The sequence below is a fragment of the Cololabis saira genome, chromosome 3 (genome assembly GCF_033807715.1).
Source record: "Cololabis saira isolate AMF1-May2022 chromosome 3, fColSai1.1, whole genome shotgun sequence".
NCBI classification, from domain to species: Eukaryota; Metazoa; Chordata; class Actinopteri; order Beloniformes; family Belonidae; genus Cololabis; species Cololabis saira.
The window spans coordinates 4,930,815-4,956,890 of NC_084589.1; the positions used below are offsets into that span (position 1 = coordinate 4,930,815).

At 47.0% G+C, this 26,076-nt stretch overlaps 1 protein-coding gene across 2 annotated transcripts in view; it reads left to right on the plus strand.

Moving 5' to 3' along the window:
* The window catches only part of bves (blood vessel epicardial substance), a 57,314-nt gene that overhangs the window by 21,873 nt on the left and 9,365 nt on the right, over positions 1 to 26,076 (plus strand). For both annotated transcript variants that reach the window (XM_061715370.1, XM_061715362.1), the window contains one exon: positions 16,239 to 16,426. In XM_061715370.1, the coding sequence (XP_061571354.1) occupies positions 16,239 to 16,426 (188 nt within the window). The remainder of the gene's footprint in view (positions 1 to 16,238; positions 16,427 to 26,076) is intronic.

Consider the following 26,076-nt stretch of genomic DNA (forward strand, 5'->3'; position numbering starts at 1 on the left):
TGAATTATGCATGAAATAGTGCATATATATAAAATGGGCACATTTTAAAAATCAACAAACCCGCATCAGTAATTAAAACATACATAAAATGATCTTTCAAAAAAGTTTTATTGAATGAGTCCACAAATAATATGCAAGCTTTAACAAGGTTGCACAATAAATTCCAAAATCGCAGTTTTAATATCAGAAAGACACAATAAACAAGTCTCTTTGTGAAAAAACGTTTTCATGTCAAAACCTGACGTATCACGGCTTTCTGTGACCTGTTGCTTTGAGTATAACCACACAGCTGCGCCAAAGCACCAGATTATTTACATGCATTGCAGAAGGGCAAGATTTTTTTGTTCCATTTTCAGTATATTTGTCATATTAGTTCGCTATTTTGGATTTGATATGAACGAAATAAATTATAAAAACATATTTAACGTGAAAAAAACAATTTGCACTCACCAAAACGGCCATGTCCCCGAAAACTCTATTCATCTGCATAGCACTGCCATGGCTAAAACTAGTATTTACCGATATCCAATCACAGGATGCGTAAACGTCACGTTCAACGTGAGGCTAGCAACTATCTATCAACTGTATTTGCCCGTGCACTTACAGTGCACAGACGCCCGCATTGTTGATTCTGAAGGCCCGGGCAGATTTCATACAGCCGGGCAACATAGCTGAAATTTGATACAAAGAGAAAAACTCTGACCTAAAAACAACAGCCCTGGAAGGAGCATAATATGACATGAATAGAAAAGTAAGATGGCCTTGCTGGCCCTGACGTCCCACCACTATTACAAAGCTGGATGGCTTAAGCTGATGTGACCCCTTAACAAGCTTGTGGTCTTTTTCATCCCTGAGATGTGTAGTCAGGGATAAATTATATAACAGTTTTCAAACAGAATGGAGGACCAGAAAGATAGAAGTCGAGACATAGCATAACTGAACATAGGAGGACCACATCAGGAGATGCCACCTTGAACTTGAACAAGAAAAAAGAGATTGTTGATTTTATAAGGATTAAGTCAGTTTTTACATCATGGCAGAAGAAATGGAGGTGGTGGAGGTGTATATACATCAATGTTCATCTGGACTACAAACAGGTCTGGAGATACAGATATTGGCAATAATCGAGCTAAGGATTGAACCAGAGTTCAAGGGAGAATCGCAGGCCAGTCAATAGCTCGGCTCTGTTCTTTTAAGTAACAAGTAACGAGACAAGTTGAAACAGAGACTGCTCCTTCAGCAGTCTCTGTGACTGCTCCTTCATTGAAAATCCGTCATGTGATTTGGATGCGCCAGCACGCCCGTGGACTCCAGAGGGTTAATATTTCGCTCAGTGTGCTACCCTGCCAATATATAAAAAGATAGATTACAGTGAAATTCATTTAACCACCCATTCAGAAATGTCTAGTGCAAGCTTTAATTGCTGAACTTCTTTGTTGGCCTCAACTTGTTCCGGGTCCGACTCCAGTTCAAATTGATATGGTTGCACGGATGTGTCTTCAGAGCCTCCTCATGCCACGTTTTCCAAAAACTAAATGCTCAACTCATCAAGGCAACACTAGTGAGCAGCGGGGTGAGCAGAGCAAATAGGTAAAATAGGTCCTTTTTTTAACACTATCAGTGAGATTTTTTTTATCAAAGTATACAGTATTGGTGACTTAGAGGGGGTTGGTAGTCTAGTGGCTATAGAGGTGGGCTTGGGTCTGGAGGACTCAGGTTAAAACCCTGGAATGGCAACCAATGTCACGGTTCAGACAGACGACCAGAGGACCACAATTGCGTCACACAAGAAGGTTTATTAATCCTTCAGGGGAAAGGGAAGTTGGGAGTGAATGAGGGCTTCAGGGGGTCCAGGGGGTTCAGGGGGTCCAGGGGGTCCAGGGGGTCTGTGTGTGTGTGTTCCCCCGGCAGCGATCACGGGAGCTGGAGGATCCGGGCAGTCCGGGGCAGGAGATCAGAGTTGGGGTGGAATCCAAGTCCGGGTCACAGATGGGAGTCAGAGAGACAAGCAGACAGGCAGGGTTCCGGTGCAGGTTTGCAGACGATCTGACAATGGCGAGCTGAAAGACAGGGCTTTAAATACTGGGAGAGGTTAAGTGGAGAATGCAGTGCAGCTGGCAGGTAAATCAGAGCAGATTAGGGACAGGTGGAGTAGAGTGACAGCGCTCATGACAACCAAGATGGATCACCTTGGGTTCCTGAGCAAGGCCTCAATCCTAATTGCTCCCTGGTGTGTGTCTCAGATGTAAGTCGCTTTGGATAAAAGCGTCTGCTAAATGACAGTAGTAATAGTAGTAGAATCATATGAATTTATGGTAAATGCGGTCCTCATCATGAAGGACCCTCAGAAAGCAGTGACCCCATCCAACTACTGGCTAATTACCTGCCTCTGCACAACATGGAAGCTCCTGTTAAGCATCATAGCAGTCAAGATAAGTAGGCACATAATTCCTCATATAAGTGCAGCGTGAGTCCAAACCACAACTTGGAAGCAAAATGAAGGGTAGCTAAGTGACGGAGACTAGTAAACAACATCTGCAAGGAAATATTGCGTGTCTGTTTGGACACATTTCAGATTAACTGAAGGTGACACAAGAAAAAAGATGTACAATTTTAACATTGTACAGTAAAAATGACCAACTTATTTCAACACCTGCAACTAAATCATGTTGTATTAGCACACAATCTACCGAACACCACACAGCTGTGCAATGCATGATGGAGTGTGCAGCGGTTATTGTCATGGCGTGGGATAATCTGTTTTCCACAAACCATCTGCCAGCCCTTGTTTTAAGGTGCATTGTGTTCATCAGATCCAGAGGCAGAAGTGAATTTAATAGTTGAAGACGGCGATGAGTTTTTCCTCCATTGTACATTGCTTTTGACTGACCTCTGTGCAAGAAGTTATTGGCTAGATATCAGCTATGTAGATACTATACTGCTGTGTGAATCCAGCCTCCTATTGCGCTTTCATCAGGGTTCTATTAGCAATTGACTGATTGTCACTTGGGTCGTAATCTGGGTACAATGTTCAATTAATCGTGCTGTTGATTTAAGTTCATAATCGCAGCCTTACTGGGGAATTTCAACAAGCAAACAACAACTATGAAGAAGTTGCAAGGAAATCAGCCATGACCAAGTACCTGTAAAGAGTAAGACGGATCCTAGTATGCCTTGCCAGTAATAAGGTACCATGCTGGCATAGTCACCTGAACGCAGGAAGAGACTTGACTAGGTCAACACAAGGAAGCTCCTCACGATGCACAGGATTTTATCCCAATTCCAACACCATGAGACTTTACACACAGCAGAAAGAGGGAGGCTGCAGATTAGTATGGAGCTAGAACAGTCTCATAATTGAAAAATGCACAGGACAAGTTTTACAAATGCACAGACCGATTTGCAAATACACACACGTGCACAGAACAATTCACACGTGCGTAGGACAAGATATACAAATGTATTTTTGATGCACACACAAATATAACCTGATTTACAAATGTTTTTTTGTCTGTGAGCTGTGCTGGATTTGCGTGTGACTTTTGAGACTCCCCTGACGTGACTCGATACACAAATTTAACACAGAAGGATCTGCAACCAATCAGATGTCTGTCTGAAGGATCTGCAACCAATCAGATGTCTTCCTTTGTTTCAGCCAATCATAAGAGCGCACCCCACGTGGGGGACGCAGAGCAGCGGATAAAACACGACTTACTCTAAACCAGTGGTTCTCAAACTTTTTTCGTCATTCCCCACTTTGAACAAGTGGGGATTTTCAAGCCCCACTTGCCCCCGTCGCCCCAACAGAAATCTTGACGAATTACTTGAAATTATTTTAAATGTATTGAAATTACTAGCACCAAGTATATCAGTCATATTTGATACTGAATCAAAATCAAAAACAACAATTAACACGAAGTTCAAAAAGAGAACAACTTTATTAGAACAACAGAATAACTTTATTTGCAAAAACATAAACAAGAGAACTATCCCTGCATTAGTGCTGCAGTGTGCCTGTTTTGCACTGCACAAAGTTCAAAAAGAGAAAATAAAAGTGCAGTTGCGCCAACTTAATTTGCAATCTGTGCAAAAAACTAAAACATAAACAAGATAACTTTCCCTACATTCGTGGCTGCAGTGTGCCTGTTTTGCACTGCAAAAAGTTCAAATGAGAAATTAAAAGTGCAGTTGTGCCAACTTATTTGCAATCTGTGCAAAAAACTAAAACATAAACAAGTTAACTTTCCCTGCATTAGTGGCTGCAGTGTGCCTGTTTTGCACTGCACAAAGTTCAAAAAGAGAAAATAAAAGTGCAGTTGCGCCAACTTAATTTGCAATCTGTGCAAAAAACTAAAACATAAACAAGTGAACTTTCCCTACATTAGTGGCTGCAGTGTGCCTGTTTTGCCCTGCACATCTTTTCAAAACGGGGTTGCAGGCTGGAAGCTGCCACCCTCAAATCATGCTCAATGTTGAGCTGGGATCTGTGCTTTGTTTTCAGAGAAGCTACAGCTGAAAAGCCTATCTCGCAGAGATATGAAGTTGCAAAGGGAAGAAGGATGTTAAGAGCTTTCTGTCCGATGAGGGGATATTCCCTTTCAACTCCAATCCAGAACTCACTAAGAGTGTGAGCTGTAAACCTCAGCCTCAGGGTGGAGTCAGAGGTCATGTCAATGAATTGGTCCTCTTCAGGTTGGCTCAAATCAGCAGGCACTGCAGATAGAATAAAAAAATTGGATTACTTTATTTTTCATTGCATAATAAACATGAAGAAATCTGTATATTTCAGTTAGTATATACAACATAAATAAAATATATGATTGATTATGATCAATAAAATCTTAAAATACCAACCTGCTGCACTGAATGGATCCATAATCCAGGCATACTGAGCACTGTTGTTCGGGAAATATTTCTGAAACATTTCTCTCAGAGAAGAGATGTGCTGCTTTATACAGGGGATCACTGTGGTGGCTCCAGTGTGACTGGTTTCAGCAACTTCACTCAGGTTCTCAAAGACCTCTACATTTTGCTGATCGAGCCGTCTGCCCCATGCCTCGAGTTTTCGGGAGAACGCAGTGATCTTATCTGCCAGGTGAGGTAGGTGCTTGTCTTTGCCCTGTAGCTGAAGATTTAAGTCATTCAGCTTGCAAAAAACATCGCTGAGATAGGCCAGCTTCAACAGAAATTGTTCATCTCTGAATTTGTTTGCAGCCTCGGACATGCGCTCCTCCTCCAAAAAAAGTCGAATCTCCACTCTCAGCTCAAAGACGCGCGACAACACTTTGCCCCTGGAGAGCCACCTTGCTTCGCTGTGAAACAGCACGGATGTGTGATCAGCTCCCATCTCCTCGCAAAGTGCAGAGAGCAGTCGCGCTTTCAGGGGTCGGGTTTTAATGAAATTAACAATGCCCACAACCTCTGTTAAAACCTCGTTGAGTTCAGGGCTGAGCTGTCTTGACGCGAGCGCTTCCCTGTGAATGACACAGTGCGTCCAGTGCGCATCTGGAGCAACCTTCTTTATCAGTGCCTGCAGCCCGTTCCTTTTCCCTGCCATGGTCTGTGCGCCATCAGAGCAAAAACCCACACAATTTTCCCATTTAAGACCGTGTTCTTTAAAATAACTGTCCATGATCTTAAATAGCTCATCAGCCGTGGCTCTCTTTTTTACGTACTTGCAAAAGAGCAAATCCTCGCACATTGACCCGTTGTTCACGAAGCGGACGTATGAAATAAACAAAGTGTCCTTATTGCTGTCGGTAGCCTCATCCACTTGCAATGCAAAACGAGTGTCTTTTATGTTTTGTATCAGTTGATCTTCAAGATCATCTGACATGTCACATATACGCCTCGCAATTGTGTCATTTGAAAGCGGGATAGTTTTCAATTTGGCTGCGCTTTTCTCATCGATCATTGCTGTCACCATGTCAAGAGCAGCGGGCAAAATCAGCTCCTCAGCAATTGTATGTGGCTTTTTACATTGGGCGATTCTGTATGCAACTCTGTATGAGGCCATTTGTGCTTGGCAGTTAACTGACGCAGCCTTTGCCATGCGTTGCTCCTGCTGTTGATATTCAGCCAGTTTTCTTTTAAAGAAATCCAGTGGTTTGGTAGCGTGACTGGGGTGTGTTGTCTCCAGGTGTCTTCTTAGTTTGTTTGGTCTCATGCTGTCTGCTGCTAACGGCTTCAGACACAGAACACACATCGGTCTCTCCTCTGCACCGACCACTGAAACCGTAAATCCGAGACCAAGATAGCTTTCGTCATATTTTCTTTTTGGTTGGATTTTTGGTTGACTTGGCCCCTCTGTCTTGTCTTGTGTGTGTGATGTTGCTGGCTCTTTTCTCTTCCGTGTCACAAATCTATCCATCTTGCTCACAGTTACCTGCTGCCTTGTTGTAGGCTACTGATACAATCGGATACAATGTAGCAGCTACAGTAACGGCCCGCCCCAATTAACATTCCGATGTCAATCATTGTATTTGTTTTAGTTCCGGTACATTTTTCTCTGGTCTCCTAATGCTTTTTAATAATTTTAGCTATTAAATATTACTATGTTTGTGTGTGTGTGTGTGTGTTTGTGTGTGTTTTGTTTAGAATGAATTATCTTTATTGTCAATAGCATTTATAGTAAAATAGGCATGAAATTGAAAACTTCCTCCCGTTTGTCGCGCGGCTCGCGCCCCACCTGTCATGTCTCCGTTCCCCACCAGTGGGGCGCGCCCCACACTTTGAGAAGCACTGCTCTAAACCAATCAGATTAAAGGGGCGGATACACCTGCTGTTTCAACTGCGTTAGCGCCGTTCGCTTAGAAAAGTATTTCGAGTTGGTGGAGTAAAGATAGATAAACAGCAACAGGAGATAAAAGATAAATAAACAGGATGGAGAGGAGATCACTGTTCTGATTTTCTTGTGATCTCGGTAAAGAAAACAGCGCGATCGGAGATGGTTTGTCGGGCCGTTCAACCAGAGCCGTCAGGAGACTGCACTCCAAGTCTTGCCGATGCAGCAACTGATGATGAGAAACAGCGGAGATATTTCTGTATTTGCTCCGTTTGGTTTGACTACGTGTTACTTGGGATTGTCCTGGGGGGGGGGGGGGGGGGCACGGCGCGGGAAGAAGCAGCCAGAGATCCCGCGGCGGCGGACCGCGACCCAGGCAATCCCCGGCCACCCGGTCCGGGCCGGACACGTGGCCAGGTGGCCCTCACCCTCCAGGCCAACGGCCCCCACCCGGCAGAGGGCCAGCCTGCCCGGAGAGACAGAGCCGCCCCGGCCGCCGACGCGGGCAGGTGCACCCGCCCCCACGAAAGTGGCCCTCCAAGACCAGAGGGGCGCTCCACCGCGGAGGCAGCGGGGGGGACCGGAGACGGGCCCGGAGAGAGGGAACCCCCAAACAGGGCGACACCCGCGCGGGCCCGACAACGGAGGGCCCCAGACCCAGGCATCCCATTCATTCATCCATTCACCTATCCGATACCTATACTAATAATAAGATATACTATACATAATAATAATAATAATAATAATAATAATAATAATAATAATAATAACCATCTTTGTATAATATAATATTGATAAATTATTAAGTTTTGTTGTCCTGCCAATGGAGGCTCAAATCCTCCATGGCAGGACCCTTCCACACCGCATTCTCACCGACACAGACACACAATCAGGCACCGTTTCCCCCTCCCCGGGGGGGTCCAGCACCGCCAGAAGGCACCCCAGGCTGCACGGCGAGCCCCGCCAGGCCCGGGAATCACGACCCACCTATCCCAGGCCGGCGAGGGAACGCGGGTGATGTGGGACCCCCTCCTAACCCTGGTGTTGAGTGCATGTGATTAATGCCATGAAAACATGAAATTAATCAATAACAGTACAATTCATACTGACCAATTTCGTTGCCTTCCCCGGTCAGCAAACCAACCCCCACGCTGCAACCCAGCAATTCCGGCGCCTGGAAAAGCATTTAAGAGCGACAGTGAAAATAAAGACACAGCAGACCGGAGAGATCAAACAATAAATGGCACAGTTACATGATTAAGAATAAGGTGCTCTGGATAGAGCATCAGCCACAATGTTATCAACTCCTTTAATGTGGCGGATATCTAACGAAAAAGTTTGCAAAAACAAAATCCAACGCATTAATCTGCGGTTTGGACACTGTACGGACTGCAAGAAGGTTATCGGATTATGGTCTGTATAGAACACCAAAGGAACACTGCCAGAATCAAGGTACACTTCAAAATGCTGCAGAGCCCAGATAAGTGCAAGTGTCTCTTTTTCGATAACGGAATAGTTCAACTGGAACGCGTTCAACTTTTTAGAGTAGAAACTCACGGGACGGTCAACACCACTATCATCACTCTGAAATAACACCGCACCTGCACCCACGTCACTCGCATCTACCTGCAGTTGGAAGGGACGGTCCATGCGTGGAGCTGCAAGAACAGGAGGGGAACCAAGAATAGCTTTAACGTTATCAAAAGCTCGCTGACAAGATGGTGACCAGATGTATGTCGTTTTCCCTTTCAGCAAATCTGTCAGGGGAGCAACCACAGTCGAAAAGTTTTTACAAAAACTGCGATAGTACCCCACATCAATGTCATGCTCGATTAAATGCGTCTGACTTGGTACATCACCAAACAGACACAGATAACTATTAGTCAGAGCCGACAACTCAGCGCCCCTCTCCTCAGACAGATGACCAAACAGAGACTCCAGATTTTTCAAGGTTTCAGAGTTCTTTAGCCTGCCACGCAACACACTCTCATCCGGTGGAGTAACCCCATCATCCTCTGGCACAGATAGAAACACAGAACTTCCCACAGCAGCAGCCACTGATTTAACAGACTCTTTCTGCCCCTCACCACTAGATGCAAAGACCTGTGACTCCCGAGTGTAATAAGGTTTCAGCAAATTTACATGGCAAAGTTGGGTTGATTTCCTACGCTGTGGTGTCGACAACAGGTCATTTAGGTCTGACAGCCGGCGTAAAACTGTAAACGGGCCAGTAAACTTGGCTTGAAAAGGGGAACTGGCAATTGGCAACAATGCAAGTACCTGATCACCAGGACTAAACTGACAGTGCTCAGCTTGGCGGTCAGAAAGACGCTTCATTTTCCACTGGGAAGAGGTTAACTTCTCCCTAGCCATCTCCACAGCCACGTACAATCGGTGCCGAAAACCATTGACATAATCAATCAAATTAATGGGTGGTTCTGATTGCCCCACAGCATCATGCAACAGAGTGAGTGGCCCACGCACTGTGTGTCCAAACACAAGCTCATTTGGGCTAAAACCGGTGCTTTCCTGCACAACCTCTCGAGCAGCTAACAGAAGCCACGGCAGCCCTTCCTCCCAGTCCTGATTCAATTCAACACAGTAGCCACGCAACAGAGACGTCAGGGTCTGGTGAAATCTTTCCAGAGCCCCTTGGCTCTGAGCATGGTACGCAGAAGCCTGGTTATGTTTAACATGTAACTGTTTCAGAACCTGAGTAAACAGATGAGATGAAAAATTAGAGCCCTGATCACTCTGAATTACTTTTGGCATGCCAAAGGTGGAAATGAACTGCGTCCGAGCCTTCACCACAGACCTACCAGTAATGGTACGCAATGGATATGCAGCTGGATACCTTGTGCTCTGACACATTACTGTAAGCAAATAGTTGCTACCAGATTTGGAACGAGGTAACAGACAACAAAGAGTCAGGGATGTCCACAGAGAAAACCTCACTCTCCCCTGGTCCCCCACCCTCAAGTTCAGGCTCAGACTCTGACTCTGCACGGCACATAGCTCGAGTCACTGCACAGGCTGTAAAAACCTCAAGAAAACATTGAGCACTCTCATCTGGTTTTCCTATAACAACAGGTGAAGATGTTACTATGGGTGGATGTGGCACACCATCAGCCTACACACGGCTACCAGCAAGGTCGTTACCTAAAATAATGTCCACATCCTCAATCGGCAGTGCAGGGCGCACACCCATGGTGACCTCACCTCGAACCAACTCACAGTTCAACACTAGATGATGCAATGGAACCGGCAACACCGTTAACCCCATCCCTCGCATCAGAACATAATCTCCAGTACTAGTTTCCTCAGAAAAAGGCAACACAGAGCTCACAATGTATGAATCAACACCCACAGTATCTCTCAGAATTTTTACTGGCACAGTGGCATCACTCCCCACCAGTGACACACAACCGTCAGACACAAAAGCTGAGAAATCTGCCTTATCCTAACTGCACAGCATCTACCTGCTGGGAGGAAGAAATGACAGGAACAACATGTTTTACAGAGGCAGCAGATTTAACCTGGGCACCACGCTTAGGACAGTCCGCTTTCCAATGTCCCCTGCCTTTGCAATAATTGCATATTTTGGTTGAGTCAAACTGTACCTGACCCCGTGCAACCCGTTCTGGCCTAATGTTACCCAGGCAAGGACTGACTCCGTCCTCCCCCTTAACATGACCTGACACACGAAATTCACCATTTGCCCGGTAACCAAAGTCATCCCGAGAGTAATGCTCCCGGCCACCCCTGTGCGTAAGAGTATACTCGTCGGCCAGTTTAGCAGCCTCAGCAGTAGTCTTCACTTTATGCTCACTGATATAAACAGCGATATGACTGGGAACAGAGTTCTTGAACTGCTCTAAAACCACCAAATCGCACAGGTCATCAAAAGTCTTGACCTCACACTCCACAACAGAAAACAAACTTCCTCATTTCCCAGTTGAATGACCAAAGTGCACATGTGAAGTTAGTTTCACATTGGTCTCTGTGTGGGAAACATCAGAAGATCTTGTTTTTCCGATAGTGAGAAGTTATTCTAGTGTCTTGGGTTTTACTTTTCTCCTCTGATGCTCTCCTACTAACCCCCACACACATGCACACTCTTATCTTTGTCATAAAGCCTACGAGTTTGTTTTTCACTGGATGAGACGAAAACCCGTCCGCCGTTTTGAATCACATGAGACAGCCGTCCATCTTTCTTTTCACATGTATGAACAGCCATCGTGACACACACACACACACACACACATACACACACACACACACACACACACACACACACACACACACACACACACACACACACACACACACACACACACACTGACACACACATTGATGATCTGAAGTTTGTCTTCATGTGTAGTTAGTTGTTGTTTATCTGTTTAGGCATCGGAATTTATCCCAAGTGTTGTTTCGCTATCTTTTAACACTTGTGTAAATAAATTATGATTCATTTGAATGAGAAAAGTTGTTTGTGTTAATTTTATACATATTTGTCTTGGCTGCTGGTTGCAACGGTCTGTGCTCGGACTCCTTCCTTCACTTTTGTTCTGTAACGCAATGTATGTAATGTATGGAATAAGTAAGAGTTACCTTGAGACTGATTTTGCTGTTCAGTTATTATTTTCCTGATAAATCAGGTGGTGATTGATAATTCAAGTTGATAAGTAATCACTCACTCACTCACTCACTCACTCACTCACTCACTCACTCACTCACTCACTCACTCACTCACTCACTCACTCACTCACTCATCTTCTTCCGCTTGTCCGTTCCCGGGTCGCGGGGGCAGCAGCCTCAGCAGGGATGCCCAGACTTCCTTCAACCCAGACACTTCCTCCAGCTCTTCCGGGGGGAGTCCGAGGCGTTCCCAGGCCAGCCGAGAGACATAGTCTCTCCAGCATGTCCTGGGTCTTGCCCGGGGTCTCCTCCCAGATGGACATGCCTGGAACACCTTCCTAGGGAGGAGGGACATGCCTGGAACACCTCCCTAGGGAGGCGTCCAGTAGGCATCCGGTACAGATGCCCAAGCCACCTGAGCTGACTCCTCTCAATGTGAAGGAGCAGCGGCTCGACTCCGAGCTCCTCCCGGGTGACCAAACTCCTCACCCTAACTCTAAGGGAGCATCCAGCCACCCTGCGGAGGAAACTCATCTCGGCCGCTTGTATCCGCGATCTTGTCCTTTCGGTCACTACCCAAAGTTCATGACCATAGATGAGGGTAGGTGCGTAGATTGACCGGTAAATCGAGAGCTTCGCCTTTCGACTCAGCTCCCTCTTCACCACGACGGTCCGGTACATCGGCCGCATAACTGCGGACGCTGCACCGATCCGTCTGTCAATCTCACGCTCCATCGTTCCCTCATTCATGAACAAGACCCCGAGATACTTGAACTCCTCCACCTGAGGCAGGACTTCTCCACCCACCCGGAGAAGGCATGCCACCCTTTTCCGATGGAGAACCATGGCCTCGGTTTTGGAGGTGCTGATTCTCATCCCTGCCGCGTCGCACTCTGCCGCAAACCGCCCCAGCACATGCTGAAGGTCCCGGTCCGAAGAAGCCAACAGGACAACATCATCCGAAAAAAGCAGAGAGGACATCCTTAGGTTCCCAAACCGGATCCCCTCCGGCCCCTGGCTACGCCTAGAAATCTTGTCCATAAAAATTATGAACAGGACCGGTGTCAAAGGGCAGCCCTGCCGGAGTCCAACATGCACCGGGAACAAGTCTGACTTACTGCCGGCAATGCGAACCAAACTCCTGCTCCGATCATACAGAGACCGGACAGCCCTTAATAGAGGGCCCTGGACTCCATACTCACCGAGCACCCCCCACAGAATGGCACGAGGGACACGGTCAAATGCCTTCTCCAGATCCACAAAACACATGTAGACTGGTTGGGCAAATTCCCATGAACCCTCGAGCACCCTGCGGAGGGTATAAAGCTGGTCCAGGGTTCCACGACCGGGACGAAAACCGCATTGTTCCTCCTGAATCCGAGGTTCAACTATCGGCCGTAATCTCCTCTCCAGTACCCTGGCGTAGACTTTCCCGGGGAGGCTGAGAAGTGTGATCCCCCTATAGTTGGAGCACACTCTCCGGTCCCCCTTTTTAAACAGAGGGACCAGCACCCCGGTCTGCCGGATCCGAGAGAAGCTCTCTCGGAGGTGGGAGTTGAAGATGTCCCTGACAGAGGGCTCAGCCAGACGTTCCCAACAGACCCTCACAATCCATTTGGGTCTGCCCGGTCTGTCCAACCTCCTCCTCCGCCAGCGCATCCAACTCACCACCAGGTGGTGATCAGTTTACAGCTCAGCCCCTCTCTTCACCCGAGTGTCCAAGACATGCGGCCGAAGGTCCGATGAAACGACAACAAAGTCGATTATTGACCTCCGGCCTAGGGTGTCCTGGTGCCACGTGCACTGATGGACACCCTTATGCCTGAACATGGTGTTCGTTATGGACAAACTGCGACTAGCACAGAAGTCCAACAACAAAACACTGCTCGGGTTCAGATCGGGGAGGCCGTTCCTCCCAATCACGCCTCTCCAGGTATCACTGTCATTGCCCACGTGAGCGTTGAAGTCCCCCAGTAGAACAATGGAGTCCCCAGTTGGAGCACTATCAAGTACTCCTCCCAGGGACCCCAAGAAGGCCAGGTACTCCGCACTGCTGTTCGTGAGTGAGAGACCTTTTCCCGACCCGAAGGCGCAGGGAAGCGACCCTCTCCAACACATGGCGACTGAGCTGAGGGTAGGGATGGGAATCGAGAACCGGTTCTTGTTGAGAACCGGTTCCCAGTGTTTCAATTCCTTGGAATCGTTTGCCTTTTTCCCAAACGTTTCCCTTATCGATTCCAGTCGGCACGAATGACGTCACCAAGCACGTTGCGCAGCGTGCGCATTCACGCCCAGCAGGAAAACACGGGGACAAAGCAGCATAAACCCTGGAAAGTTTAGTTACATTTTACCAAAAAGGATGACAACAGGGCGACAATTCTTGCAATGTGGACATTTCAACAAAGGGGGGAAACTGTTAGGACTCGGCCGGCTGATGCGCTGGGAGCGCTGAGTCAGCCGGAGTGTGGTAAGGCTGATTTATGGTTCCGCGTTACACCAACGCAGAGCTACGGCGTAGGGTACGCGGCAACACGCACCGTACGGCGCGCGTCGCCGCATACCCTACGCCGTAGGCTCTGCGTCGATTTAACGCGGAACCATAATTCATGCTTTAGAAGAGCTGCGCTCTCGGACACGCGGACGAGCCGGGCGCTCCGGCGGACAGCAGAGCTCCTGACACAGCTGCAGCTCGTCAGCTCATCTATGGAGAAGTTAAAGAGCATCTACCACTAACTTCTCCTTTTATCAAGGCAGGGAAGAGAATCAGGCCAGAATAGAATGTCCAGTAACATGTTCAACACCACAAACTTAGTCACCAGCAGTGACTAAGTTTGTGGTGTTGAACATGTTACTGGACATTCTTGTGCAATTTCTACAAAATAATTTGTTGTTTTTCGTTAATTTCTACAGAAGAATATTTTTTTTATTATTATTATTTTATATTAAATACATATTTTACTGTATATTACAAATCATTTTGTGGGGACCCCCTGGCACCATCGAGGAGCCCAAGGCTGGGGGCATCTTAAGACCTCACTTATATTTTTTTGTTCAAAGATATAAAAGTTTTATATCTTTGAACAAAAAAGATCGGAGAAACAAAGACATTGAAACAAAGAAACAATTTTAGTATCAACTTTGTTTTATTAAAACAAAGTTGATACTAAAATTGTTTCTTTTTAGTATTTTAGTATCAACTTTGTTTTATTAAAACAAAGTTGATACTAAAATTGTTTCTTCTCCTTTTTTCCAAATGAGAATCGATAAGAGAATCGATAAAGAATCGAATCGATAAGTAGAATCGATAAGAGAATCGGAATCGAAAAAAATCTTATCAATTCCCATCCCTAGCTGAGGGGCTATAACCAAGCCCACACCAGCCCGCCGCCTCTCACTGCTGTGAGGCAACAGTGCTAACCACTAAGCCACCGTGCTGCCCTATGTGTGGAGGTGAGCCCGACTATCTCTAGCCGGTATCTCTCACGCACAAGCTCCGGCTCCTTCCCCCCCAGCGAGGTGACATTCCATGTCCCCACTGTGAGGGTTTTAGTCATTGGGTCGTCGGGGCACCCCGCCACGACTGCTACCCAGCCCACATTGCACCAGCCTCTCACGGTCCTTCCTGCGGGTGGTGGGCCTACAGGAAGGCGGGCCCACGTCGCCGTTTCGGGCTGAGCCTGGCCGGGTCCCACGGGCAAAGACCCGGCCACCAGGCACTCGCCAACGAGCCCCAACCCCAGGCCTGGCTCCAGAGCGGGGCCCCGGTGACGCCGATCCGGGCGACGTAACGGTCCTTTGCTTTTTCTTTACCATGATGAGGTTGTGAACCGCTCTTAGTCTGGCCCGTCACCCAGGACCTGTTTGCCATGGGAGACCCTACCAGGGGCGTAAGTTCCCCCGACAACATAGCTCCTAGGATCACTCGGGCACACAAACCCCTCCACCACAGTACGGTGGCGGTTCAAGGAGGATAAGGATAAGTAATCGTCTTTATTAATTATTAATAATAATGGTAAGACAATTATTAATAACTCTTTAATAACTGAACCAGCACCCCCTTCGTGGCACAACACTGTAGAACGTTGGACTGAAGGACAGCATGGGGGCATTAATAATGGCTGCACAAGAACAGTTCTTGAGCGCAAGAGTGGTAGTGGTCGGGGTCTATGACACCAGACAAGACCCCAGCTGCAGACTGTGCACAGATACCGCAGAAAAACAAGATGCTGGCAGGGAAAGCATATATGGAATGACACAACCAGTTAGCAGTAATAGAGTACAGGAACATCTGCACTGAATATGGGTTAGAAGTCCCAAACTGCACGGATGGTGGAGAATGAAAGGGCGAAGATCCCGTGGGACTTCAAGATCCAGAGTGATAAACTTGCGATGGCTAACCAACCGGACATAATGGTGGCCCATAAGCTCCGGAAGAGAGCAATGGGGACTGACGTGGCAATCCCAAGTGACAGCAATATCAAGAACAAACATGCTAAACTGGAGAAACACCAAGAGTTAAAGGAGGCACGTGTAGTCCTGGGAACAACAAAAATACTGTGCAGAACCCTCAAGCTCCCAAGCCTTTGCCAGAGGACCCGAGCTTGAAGAGGGCAACCGCACACAGAGGAATGGGCGATAGTGTGTGTGTGTGTGTGTGTGTGTGTGTGTGTGTGTGTGTGTGTGTGTGTGTGTGTGTGTGTGTGTGTGTGTGTGTGTGTGTGTGTGTGTGTGTGTGTGTGTGTGTGTGTGTGTTTAAAATCTTTTTTTTCTTTTGTTGTTATAAAGATCAATTAATGCTTTGTCTGTGTTCTGTCAGATTAAAATTGACAGAGAGCTGAAATTGGTCTATAAGCGGATATTTGAGCCTCTCCATGTGCCAGAAGCATTATTTCAAAGGCTCACGGGACAGTTCTGCACTATCCAGACTCTGAAAAAGGGCCAGGCATATGCTGCTGAAGATAAGACCTCTGTGGATGAACGCCTCAGCATTCTGCTCAAAGGAAAGTATGTCATATTTGTTTGTCTTGTATTTGTCCTTCATTTACTGGATCTGAACATCTGATAATCATGGCTCCTATAGACCGAATTGTGAGCTGTTTTAAATTGTAACTTTTAATTTAATTCTCACAACACAACAGTGATGTAGCTGCTCTCAGATGCATCTGTAGATTAATACAACCCCAAGTCTAAAAAATGTGGAATGCTGTCTAAAGTGTAAATATAAACTGAAACCAATTATTTGGAAATCTCATGAACCCATATTTTATTCCCAACAGAACACAATATCAGATGTTAAAATGCCGACATTTTGCCAGTTCAAGGGAAATATTACCTCATTATTAACTTGATGGCGGCAATACATCTTGAAAAAGATGCACCAAATCACCTGTGAAGTCATGTTGTTATAATGCAGTGCTTCTCAAAGTGTGGGGCGCGCCCCACTGGCGGGGAACGGAGACATGTCAGGTGGGGCACGACAAACGGGAGGACATTTTCAATTTCATGCCTATTTTACTATAAATGCTATTGACAATAAAGAGTCAATAGCATTTAAATAAAGATAATTCACTAAACAAAACACACACACAAACATAGCAATAATTAATAGCTAAACCGTATTTTCGCGACCATTCGGCACGCCTTGTGGAAACCCTCAGTTTTGTGTGTCATTACTGGATTTAAAACACACATGGCGCTTGAACAAAAATGCGCCGCCTACACACACGGAGCGCAGCCTTACAACCACACACACACACACACACACACACACACACACACACACACACAAGCATACAAGTGTGGTATTTAAAAATAGAGCGGGAGCAAAACTTAGTTTGATTGTGCTTTATTTAAGTTATTACATTAATCAAACCTATCGAAATCTCCATCCTCCGTTTATGCATTCATCCGAGCCTGATCAATGAGACCGGGAGAACTGATCAGCTGCGACGGGCAGAGCCCGCAGCTCTCTGGCCGCGCTGATAGCCGAGTCATTTTCCTGCCGTGCGGCCCCTCGGAAATGATGCAGGCTTTTGCAAAAGCCGGAACAGTCCAACCCAGCAACAATCCTTCAACAGTAAACGACGGAGCCTCCCGGAGGAACCACCGCCCGGTCTTCGGGCAGAGACGGGCCCGAAGACCGGAGGAATCCTCCGGTCTTCGGGCTGCCGCCGGGAGCAGCGTGGAGCAGCGTCTCCTTCTCGGTAGTCGCTCCGTCCGCTCCAGGCACCCCGCCACGGAGCCTACGGCATAGGCTCTGCGTCGTTGTAACGCGGAACCATAAATCAGCCTTTACAATAATACTATGGGCGCATTGCGTCATTGGGCGTGCGGTACATTTAAAAATAAAAAAAGACGTTTATATCCGCCTAAAAGTCCTAAAAATACGGTAAAAAGCATTAGAAAAATGTACCCTGGAACTAAAGTGCAAAAACAACGATTGACGTTGGACTGTTAATTGCAGCGGGACAATATTTGCAGCATCGGACAGAAAGCTTTAAACATCATTCTTCCCTTTGCCACTTCATATCTCTGCGAGAAGCTTTTCAGCTGTTGCTTCTCTAAAAACTAAGTACAGATCCCAGCTCAACATTGAGCATGATTTGAGAGTGGCAGTTTCCAGCCTGCAACCCCGTTTTGAAAGGATGTTCAGTGCATAACAGGCACACTGCAGCCACTAGTAATGCAGGGAAAGTTCACTTGTTTATGTTTTTGCAAATTAAGTTATGATAGCACAACTGCACTTTTATTTTCTCTTTTTGAACTTTGTGTTATTTGTTGTTTTTGGTTTTGATTCAGTATCAAATATGACTGATATACTTGGTGCTAGTAATTTCAATACATTTAAAATAATTTGAAGTAATTCGTAAAGATTTTTGTTGGGGCGACGGGGGCAAGTGGGGCTTGAAAATCCCCACTTGTTCAAAGTGGGGAATGACGAAAAAAGTTTGAGAACCACTGTTATAATGGATGTAGTATCTGATTATGCAATGTCTTGCTGAAATATGCAAGTTGTCTCGATGGGAGCACAGATTGCTCTAAAACCTAAAAAAAAAGTTTCAAAGATTTTTAGGGCAATTGCCATGGACCCCAAAGCCAGGCCTGGCGATAAATTTGATATTTAATGGTTTGCATTAATGGGCGTGGCCTAATGGCTCAACAGCGCCCCCTAGAAATCTTTGTGCCTCAAGCCCCACAATACGGTTTGATGTACATGCACAAAAATCGGTACACACCTGTATGATGTTGCAACTTAAAGGAAAGTCTCTTGGCGCCATGGCCGAAACCGAACAGGAAGTCGGCAATTTCTAATTAATTGTGTAATTTTGCCACAATTTATGCCATTCCTTCGGCAGTTAATACAGCCCGAACCGTAACGTGCACCCAGGTGTGTTATACATCAAAATGTGCGTCTCGATCCTGCGATCCTGCATTACTTTTCTCAGTCAAAAACGTTACCATGGCGACGATAGGCACCAAAAAGCGCGCCACCCCTTCATCTGATTGGTCCATATTTGATAGTTCCTACTTTCTGCCATATCTTTTGAATGGTTTTACATAAAGACTTGTGGGTGGTGTCATCGGACTCGGTTTTGAGTCCTTGAACAAAATTGGTGCAAATTAGCCCCGCTCCTTCTTCTGATTGGTCGATATGTGGTAGTCCCTACTTTCTGCCATAACTTTTGGTGGTTTGATATACAGTTATGGGTGGTGTCATCGGACTCGGTTTTGATTCCTTCACTTTTATTGGTGAAAATTGCACGCGCGAGGGCCCGTTCATCGCTGCTCGCAGCTTTGATTTTTTTTATTGTCATTGTATTTCTACAATGAAAGTTTGGAGGCAAAAAACAGTTTCCTTTTTTTATGCTTAGGCTGCTTAGGCAAAACAGCCATGGCCGTTTTGCACAGTCGCCATATGGGCCTGTCATTATGTTGGCCTGGCCATAATTAAAACATACAACACAATAAAACATTAAACAATGAGGCACAGCAAATAGGCATGTTCAATAGGTGCAGGAGTCAATTATTATGTGTTTTTTTAAATTGTTCCAATCATCGGCTGCAGCAAAACGGAAGGCGCTACGTTCGAAGCTGGTATGGACTTTGGGGACAGCAAATTTGACAAATTTGCTAAATCGTAGGTTGAAAACAGAGTGAGAGCTGGCGCAGCAGTGTCGAGATGCCTTCTGCAACGTAGCGTCCAGAGCTTACAACTCCACAGCAGCTGAGAGAGGCCTTCTGGAGGAAAACTCCTTGACTGAGTACTAGAGATGCACCGATCGATCGGCCCCCGATCGGGATCGGGCCGATAATGGCCCTATCGGCTTTGATCGGAGATCGGAAAATAATAGTTCAAAACCTAACCAGGGGTAAATACAGTGTGTTACAACCAGCGGTAAATATGCAATACGGTACAGGGGGGTCAAACTATGGAATACATATTCCCATTTAGCAAAAAAATGCTTCTCTGTACAAGGTTTTAAAGGATGGAACTGCTCTGGCATAAGTAATGGATGTGCTGAAAAATGTTACCGTCTTGTGTAATCTCCTTGAAATTATTATTTTTTTGTTCATCTGGTTTGTTATTTAGTCGTTTATTTTTTTGTTTGTTTCTTAATTATTAAATTGTACTAGTTTTTCATTTATCCGATCATTTTTCTTTTGTGTAAATTCTTTGTAATTTTCCTTTAATTTCTATCATCTATAGATTTCTAACTGATAATTTGTATATTTTGTTAGTATTTGTAAGTATGATATTAAATTTTATGTTAACTATAGGTGGAGGCACCTGATAAGCTCTTTGAGTTTTCGCCTCTTCCTGCACTTTAAATTTTTAAAGTTGGTACTTTTATTTGTGTAATGTTTAACTGTGCAAATAAATAAATCTAAATCTAAAAATCTAAGAAGAAGAGATGGTCGGACTGATGAATAGTTTAGATTCAAAAGTATAGTTAGGCTACTCAATGTGATATGCCACATGTGGTTTGTTAACACATTCAAGACCTAAAGTTTAGATAAATTAAATGTCACGGCCAGAATCTTAAAAGTCACGTGACTTGGACGCAAAATGAATAGGCAGAAAAATGTAACAGTTATACATTTCAAAATGTAACAGTTATACATTTCAAGGGCCAATATTGTAACCCCTCTACGTTTTTGCACTTTGGACCAACGTAGGCAGGGTACGTTTTTATGTGAGACTGGGTTGCGTACACACGTAGCCGGGTATCTGCTAAACCGAAGATATTTTCCTACGTTTGGACCTGTCATCCACATGAAAACGCAAATAAACGAATGTTTAAAAAAAACTCGGGGCAAAGTGAAGATTTTTGAAAACTCCGTTTATGCAGATGCGTGTAGACAGAGACAGAGAGCAGTTTTGCGTTTTCGAAGGTCACATTATGCTCCAAAACAACAACAAATCTGCTCTGAGTCTGACGTCTAATAATAATAAATAAATAATAATAACTTGCATTTATATAGCGCCTTTCAAAGAACCCAAGGTCGCTTTACAGATCATAGGCCTTTTCAAGGCATGCCTTGAAAAAGGAAAACCAAGGAAGAACAAACAAAACAAAACACCATCGGGACAAAACGACAGGGGGTGGGGGGGGAGGGGGGGGGGCACTAATGTGGAAAAGCCAGGGTGAAAAGGTGGGTTTTGAGTTGTGTTTTGAAACTGTCCAGAGAAGGGGAGTCACGGATTACAGCAGGGAGAGAGTTCCAAAGGGTGGGGGCAGCAACACTGAAGGCTCTGTCCCCAAACGTCTTCAGTCTGGTCCGGGGGATGGAAAGCAGACCAGCGTCTGAAGACCGCAGGTTCCGGGAGGGAGTGTGGTGATGAAGGAGGTCGGACAGGTACTGGGGGGCCAGAGTGTGAAGGGATTTGTAGGTGAGTAGGAGGAGTTTGTACCGAATGCGGAACTTAACAGGTAGCCAGTGGAGGTGGATGAGGGTGGGGGTGATATGCTGCCAGGGCTTGGTGTGGGTGAGAACCCTGGCAGCTGAATTCTGCACATACTGGAGCCTGTCCAGGGTTTTACTTGGAACCCCAGACAGGACTCCATTACAGTAATCCAGTCGGGAGCTGATGAAAACATGGATGAGTGTTTCTGCCACAGAGTCAGAGAGTGAGGGACGGAGACGTGCGATGTTTCTGAGGTGGTAGAAGGCAGATTTGGTGACCGACTTGATATGTGACTGGAAGGAGAGGGTGGAGTCCAAGATGACGCCCAGATTAAGGACCTCAGAGGATGGCGTGATGGTGCAGCCGTCCACCCGGATGAGCAGATCTCCAATCTTCCGGAGCAGTGACTTGGGGGCCACAACCATGAGCTCTGTCTTATTGCTGTTGAGTTTGAGGAAGTTAGTTGTCATCCAAGATTTTATGGCTGAGAGGCAGTTAACCAAAGACTGTGGGGGGAGCTGGGAGGATGGTGAGGTGCTGAGATGGAGCTGGGTATCATCAGCGTAGCAGTGAAAACTGAGACCATAGTGGCGTATGATCTGGCCAAGGGGGAGCAGGTAGGTGGTGAAGAGGGTTGGACCGAGCACAGAGCCTTGGGGGACACCATGGTTGACTGGGGCAGGGTGGGAGGAGGAGCCAAGGATGGTGACAAACTGAGTTCTGTTGGTGAGGTAAGATTGGAACCAAGATAAAGCAGAGCCAGAGATACCAAGGAGAGCAGACAGGCGTTCGAGGAGAATGGTGTGGGAGATGGTGTCAAAGGCAGCGGAGAGGTCGAGAAGGATGAGGATGCTGATTTTACCATTGTCTGCAGCAGTGAGGAGGTCATTTGTAATTTTGATGAGGGCTGTCTCAGTACTGTGGTGGGTTCTGTAGGCTGACTGGAAGGGTTCATAGAGCTCATGGTTGGACATATGCTGATGGAGCTGGGCCGCCACTGCTCTTTCCAGGATCTTACTGAGGAAAGGAAGGTTGGAGATCGGCCGGAAGTTATTGAGGTCCTCAGGGTCCAAACCAGGCTTTTTCAGAATGGGAGTGATGGAGGCGATTTTAAGACTGGGGGGCACTGTACCGGAGCCTATGGAGGAGTTAATTATGTCGGTGATGACGGGACAGAGGGTAGGAAGGCAGGCTTTCACCAAAGCAGTTGGCATGGGGTCCAGAGAGGAGGAGGAAGCTTTGGCTTTGGAGACCAGTTTGGTGACCAGTGCGGTGGTGACAGGGGAGAAAGAAGAGAGAGAGCAGTGGGGGGGGCAGGGAAGCTCCAGGGGCGCACCACTTAGTGAACCGCCGGGGGAGGGAGGGTCAGGTGTGAGGAGTTGCTGGTGAATGGTGTCCACCTTAGCACCGAAGAACTCCAGGAACTTGGAGCAGCGCTCCTGGTCCTCTGTGGTAGGGGGGGCGGCAGGGGGGCGGAGCAGGCGATTGATGGTGGAGAACAGTGTCCTGGGGTGATTTTGTTGAGAGTCAATGAGGGTGGAGTAGTACCTCACCTTGGTTCTGGCTAGTTCGTCCTTGTATGACCTCACATGCTCTTCAAAAGCCAGCCGGTGGACGGTCAGGCCAGTTCTTTTGTGGAGCTGCTCCAACCGGCGACAGGTGGTCTTAGAGATGCGGAGGTCTGAGGTGAACCAGGGGGCTGGACGGGCATAGGAGACAGACCGGTGTTTGAGGGGGGCCAGAGAGTCCAGGCAGCTGGATAGAGCCGCATTGTAGTGGTTGACCAGGTCCTCCGCCGAAGTGTCGGATGGGGCCCGGGCCAAGTGGGCCTCAAGCAGGTCAGACAGAGCTAGTGGACTCACCGACTTGACACTCCTGAAGGAGATGGTCCGTCTGGTATGCAGTGCAGGTGAGGAGACCGGGATGTCGAACAGGACAGCATGATGGTCAGATACAGCCAGATACAGACATTGCAGATGGGAGGGAGGGGTGCCAGTGGAACACACTAGGTCCAGTGTGTGACCTTTGACATGGGTGGAGCCTCGTACATGCTGGGTCTAACGTGCAACCCAGAACTACAGATGATCCACCATCTGTCCTCCAAGCTATTTATTAAATAAATGGTCTCTGCTCTGGACCGCTGTTTCCTGCGTTACACCGACGCAGAGCCTACGCCGTAGTGTACGCGGCGACGTGCAGCCCTACGCCGTACCCTCCGGCGTAGGGCTGCGTCGATTTAACGCGGCAGCTCCGTGGTGGGACACGGGGGGACTCAAGCTCGTTACCCGAGAAGGAGACGCTGCTCCCGGGAAAGCTGCGGCCCGGATGCCAGAAGACCAGATGATCTACAGATTTAGAATGCTTATGAATGTGGTTGAAAACGCAGATCTTCGTTTATGTGTGGAAGGTTTTTTTTTTTTAACAACGATGTAATGTGGATACAAATTATCAAGGGGGGGAAATATTCGGTTTTAAAAATACCCGGCTATTTCGGATGCATTTAATCAGAAAAAAGAGAAGATAATAAGCCTGTTTTCTGTTTAGAAAGTACAAACGTAAGGAGTTTCGGAGTTTCTTTCAGGAGCACGGGCGGGTGCTGCAGGGAATAAAGGCGGATTTATGGTTCTGCGTAAAATCGACGGCGTAGCCTACGGTGTAGGGTACGCGGCGCACGCAGCGTTCTGTGCGTCGCCGTGTAACCTACGCCGTAGGGTCTGCGTTGGTGTAACGCGAACCCATAAATCAGCCTTTTAAAAAGCGAGTTTCAGCTGTCAATCAAAAGAACGTGGGGGGCCTAACGGGTTCATAATTATAAGGCTGTGGCCCGTCATATTGGTGTGAATACACATTCACAACCTCTTCAGTGTCACAACTAACATTAAGATCCATTATTTTTCCTATTGTTGAAATTCACTGCGCTCCCTGGTGCCACGTCACTTCCGGTTCAGCTTTTTCAGATGCGGAAGTAAAATACTCTCACAAAAACAACTCCGGAGGTCACTGTAGTATATATTTATGCGTATTTCAATGAAAATTCAGTTCCTACATTATTTTCCTACACATTGATTCACAGGGGTCTCCAACCTGCAATATGCTCTTTAAAGAGTAGGATGACTTGTGCAAATTTCCAGTCTTGAGAGAAAACAGACAGCTGCACAGACATATTGAACAGCCTTGAGGTGGGGACAGCAATGAGAGGAGCAGCAACCTTTAGAAACATCCGATTGAGTTTATCAGAGCCAGCCGACTTGTTAGAATCCAGGTTGGTGAGCTCCTTTAAAACTTCAGAGATCAAGATGGGTCTGAAGGAAAAAATGTCATATATAGAGTTCATTGGTGGATGTGATCGAGACATGAGCCGAGCCAACAAAGTGTTGGTTGAAAAGCGAGGCCATGCGAGATCGGTGACAACAGAGTCACTGAAAGTCATTATACTGGGGAATTGGGGAGTAATGAGCTTGTTCTCAATTCAATAAAATTTTTCAATTCTATATATACAGCGTCTATTAAAACAAAAGTTGTCTCAAGGCGCTTTCCAGAGAACCAGAACATGACCCCCGAGCAATTATTACATAAACATAACATAAACAATGGCAGGTAAAAACTCCCCTAGTGGGAGAAAAACCTTAAGCCAAACAGTGGCAAGAAAAACTCCCCTTTAGGAGGAAGAAACCTTGAGCAGGACTAGGATCATAAGGGTGGACCCTCCTGCCGGAGGTGCTGTTCTCCATGGATTTGACAGTTTTTCAAAACTTCTTAGCATCAGAGGCACGGGATGCAAATTTGTCTAGGAAATGAGTGATTTTGGCTTTTCTGACAGCCTCACTGAATTTGTTTCTACATTGCTGAAAGGCAAGACAATCAGCAGGAGTATGGGAAAAACAGGCTTTTTTCCATAAGATGTTTTTCTGGCGAATTAGTGTAGCCAAATCACAACAAAACCATGAGGTGGTCCTTGATCCTGGTTTTTCTGAGTGGGGCATGTTTATGGATACTCTGGCTAAAGGTTGATTCGAAGTAAGACCAGGCTGCTGTTACGTAGTGAGGTGTTGGACCCAAATGCAGCACACGGAGCACACGGTGGTAGTTTGTCTGGTTTGCTTTATTAACCTCAACAGGGACGAAGAGCAGCCCACAGTCAAAGTTCAGGAGGCTGTCCTCAGGGCCTGGCAGAGCAGCCTGACGGGTCGGGGGGCCGTCCTCGGGACTGAGAGGACGGCCGTTCTCAGGACTGAGCGGACGGGTCAGAGGAACGGTCTCGGGACTGAACGGACGGGTCAGAGGGACGGTCTCAGGACTGAGCAGACGGGTCAGAGGAACGGTCTCGGGACTGGACGGACGGGTCAGAGGGACGGTCTCGGGACTGGACGGACGGGTCAGAGGGACGGTCTCAGGACTGAACGGACGGGTCAGAGGGACGGTCTCAGGACTGAGCAGGCGGGTCAGAGGGACGGTCTCGGGACTGAACGGACGGGTCAGAGGGACGGTCTCAGGACTGAACGGACGGGTCAGAGGGACGGTCTCAGGACTGAGCAGACGGGTCAGAGGAACGGTCTCGGGACTGGACGGACGGGTCAGAGGGACGGTCACAGGACTGAGCAGACGGGTCAGAGGGACGGTCTCAGGACTGAGCAGACGGGTCAGAGGGACGGTCTCGGGACTGAACGGACGGGTCAGAGGGACGGTCTCTGGACAGAACGGACGGGTCAGAGGGACGGTCTCGGGACTGAGCAGGCGGGTCAGAGGG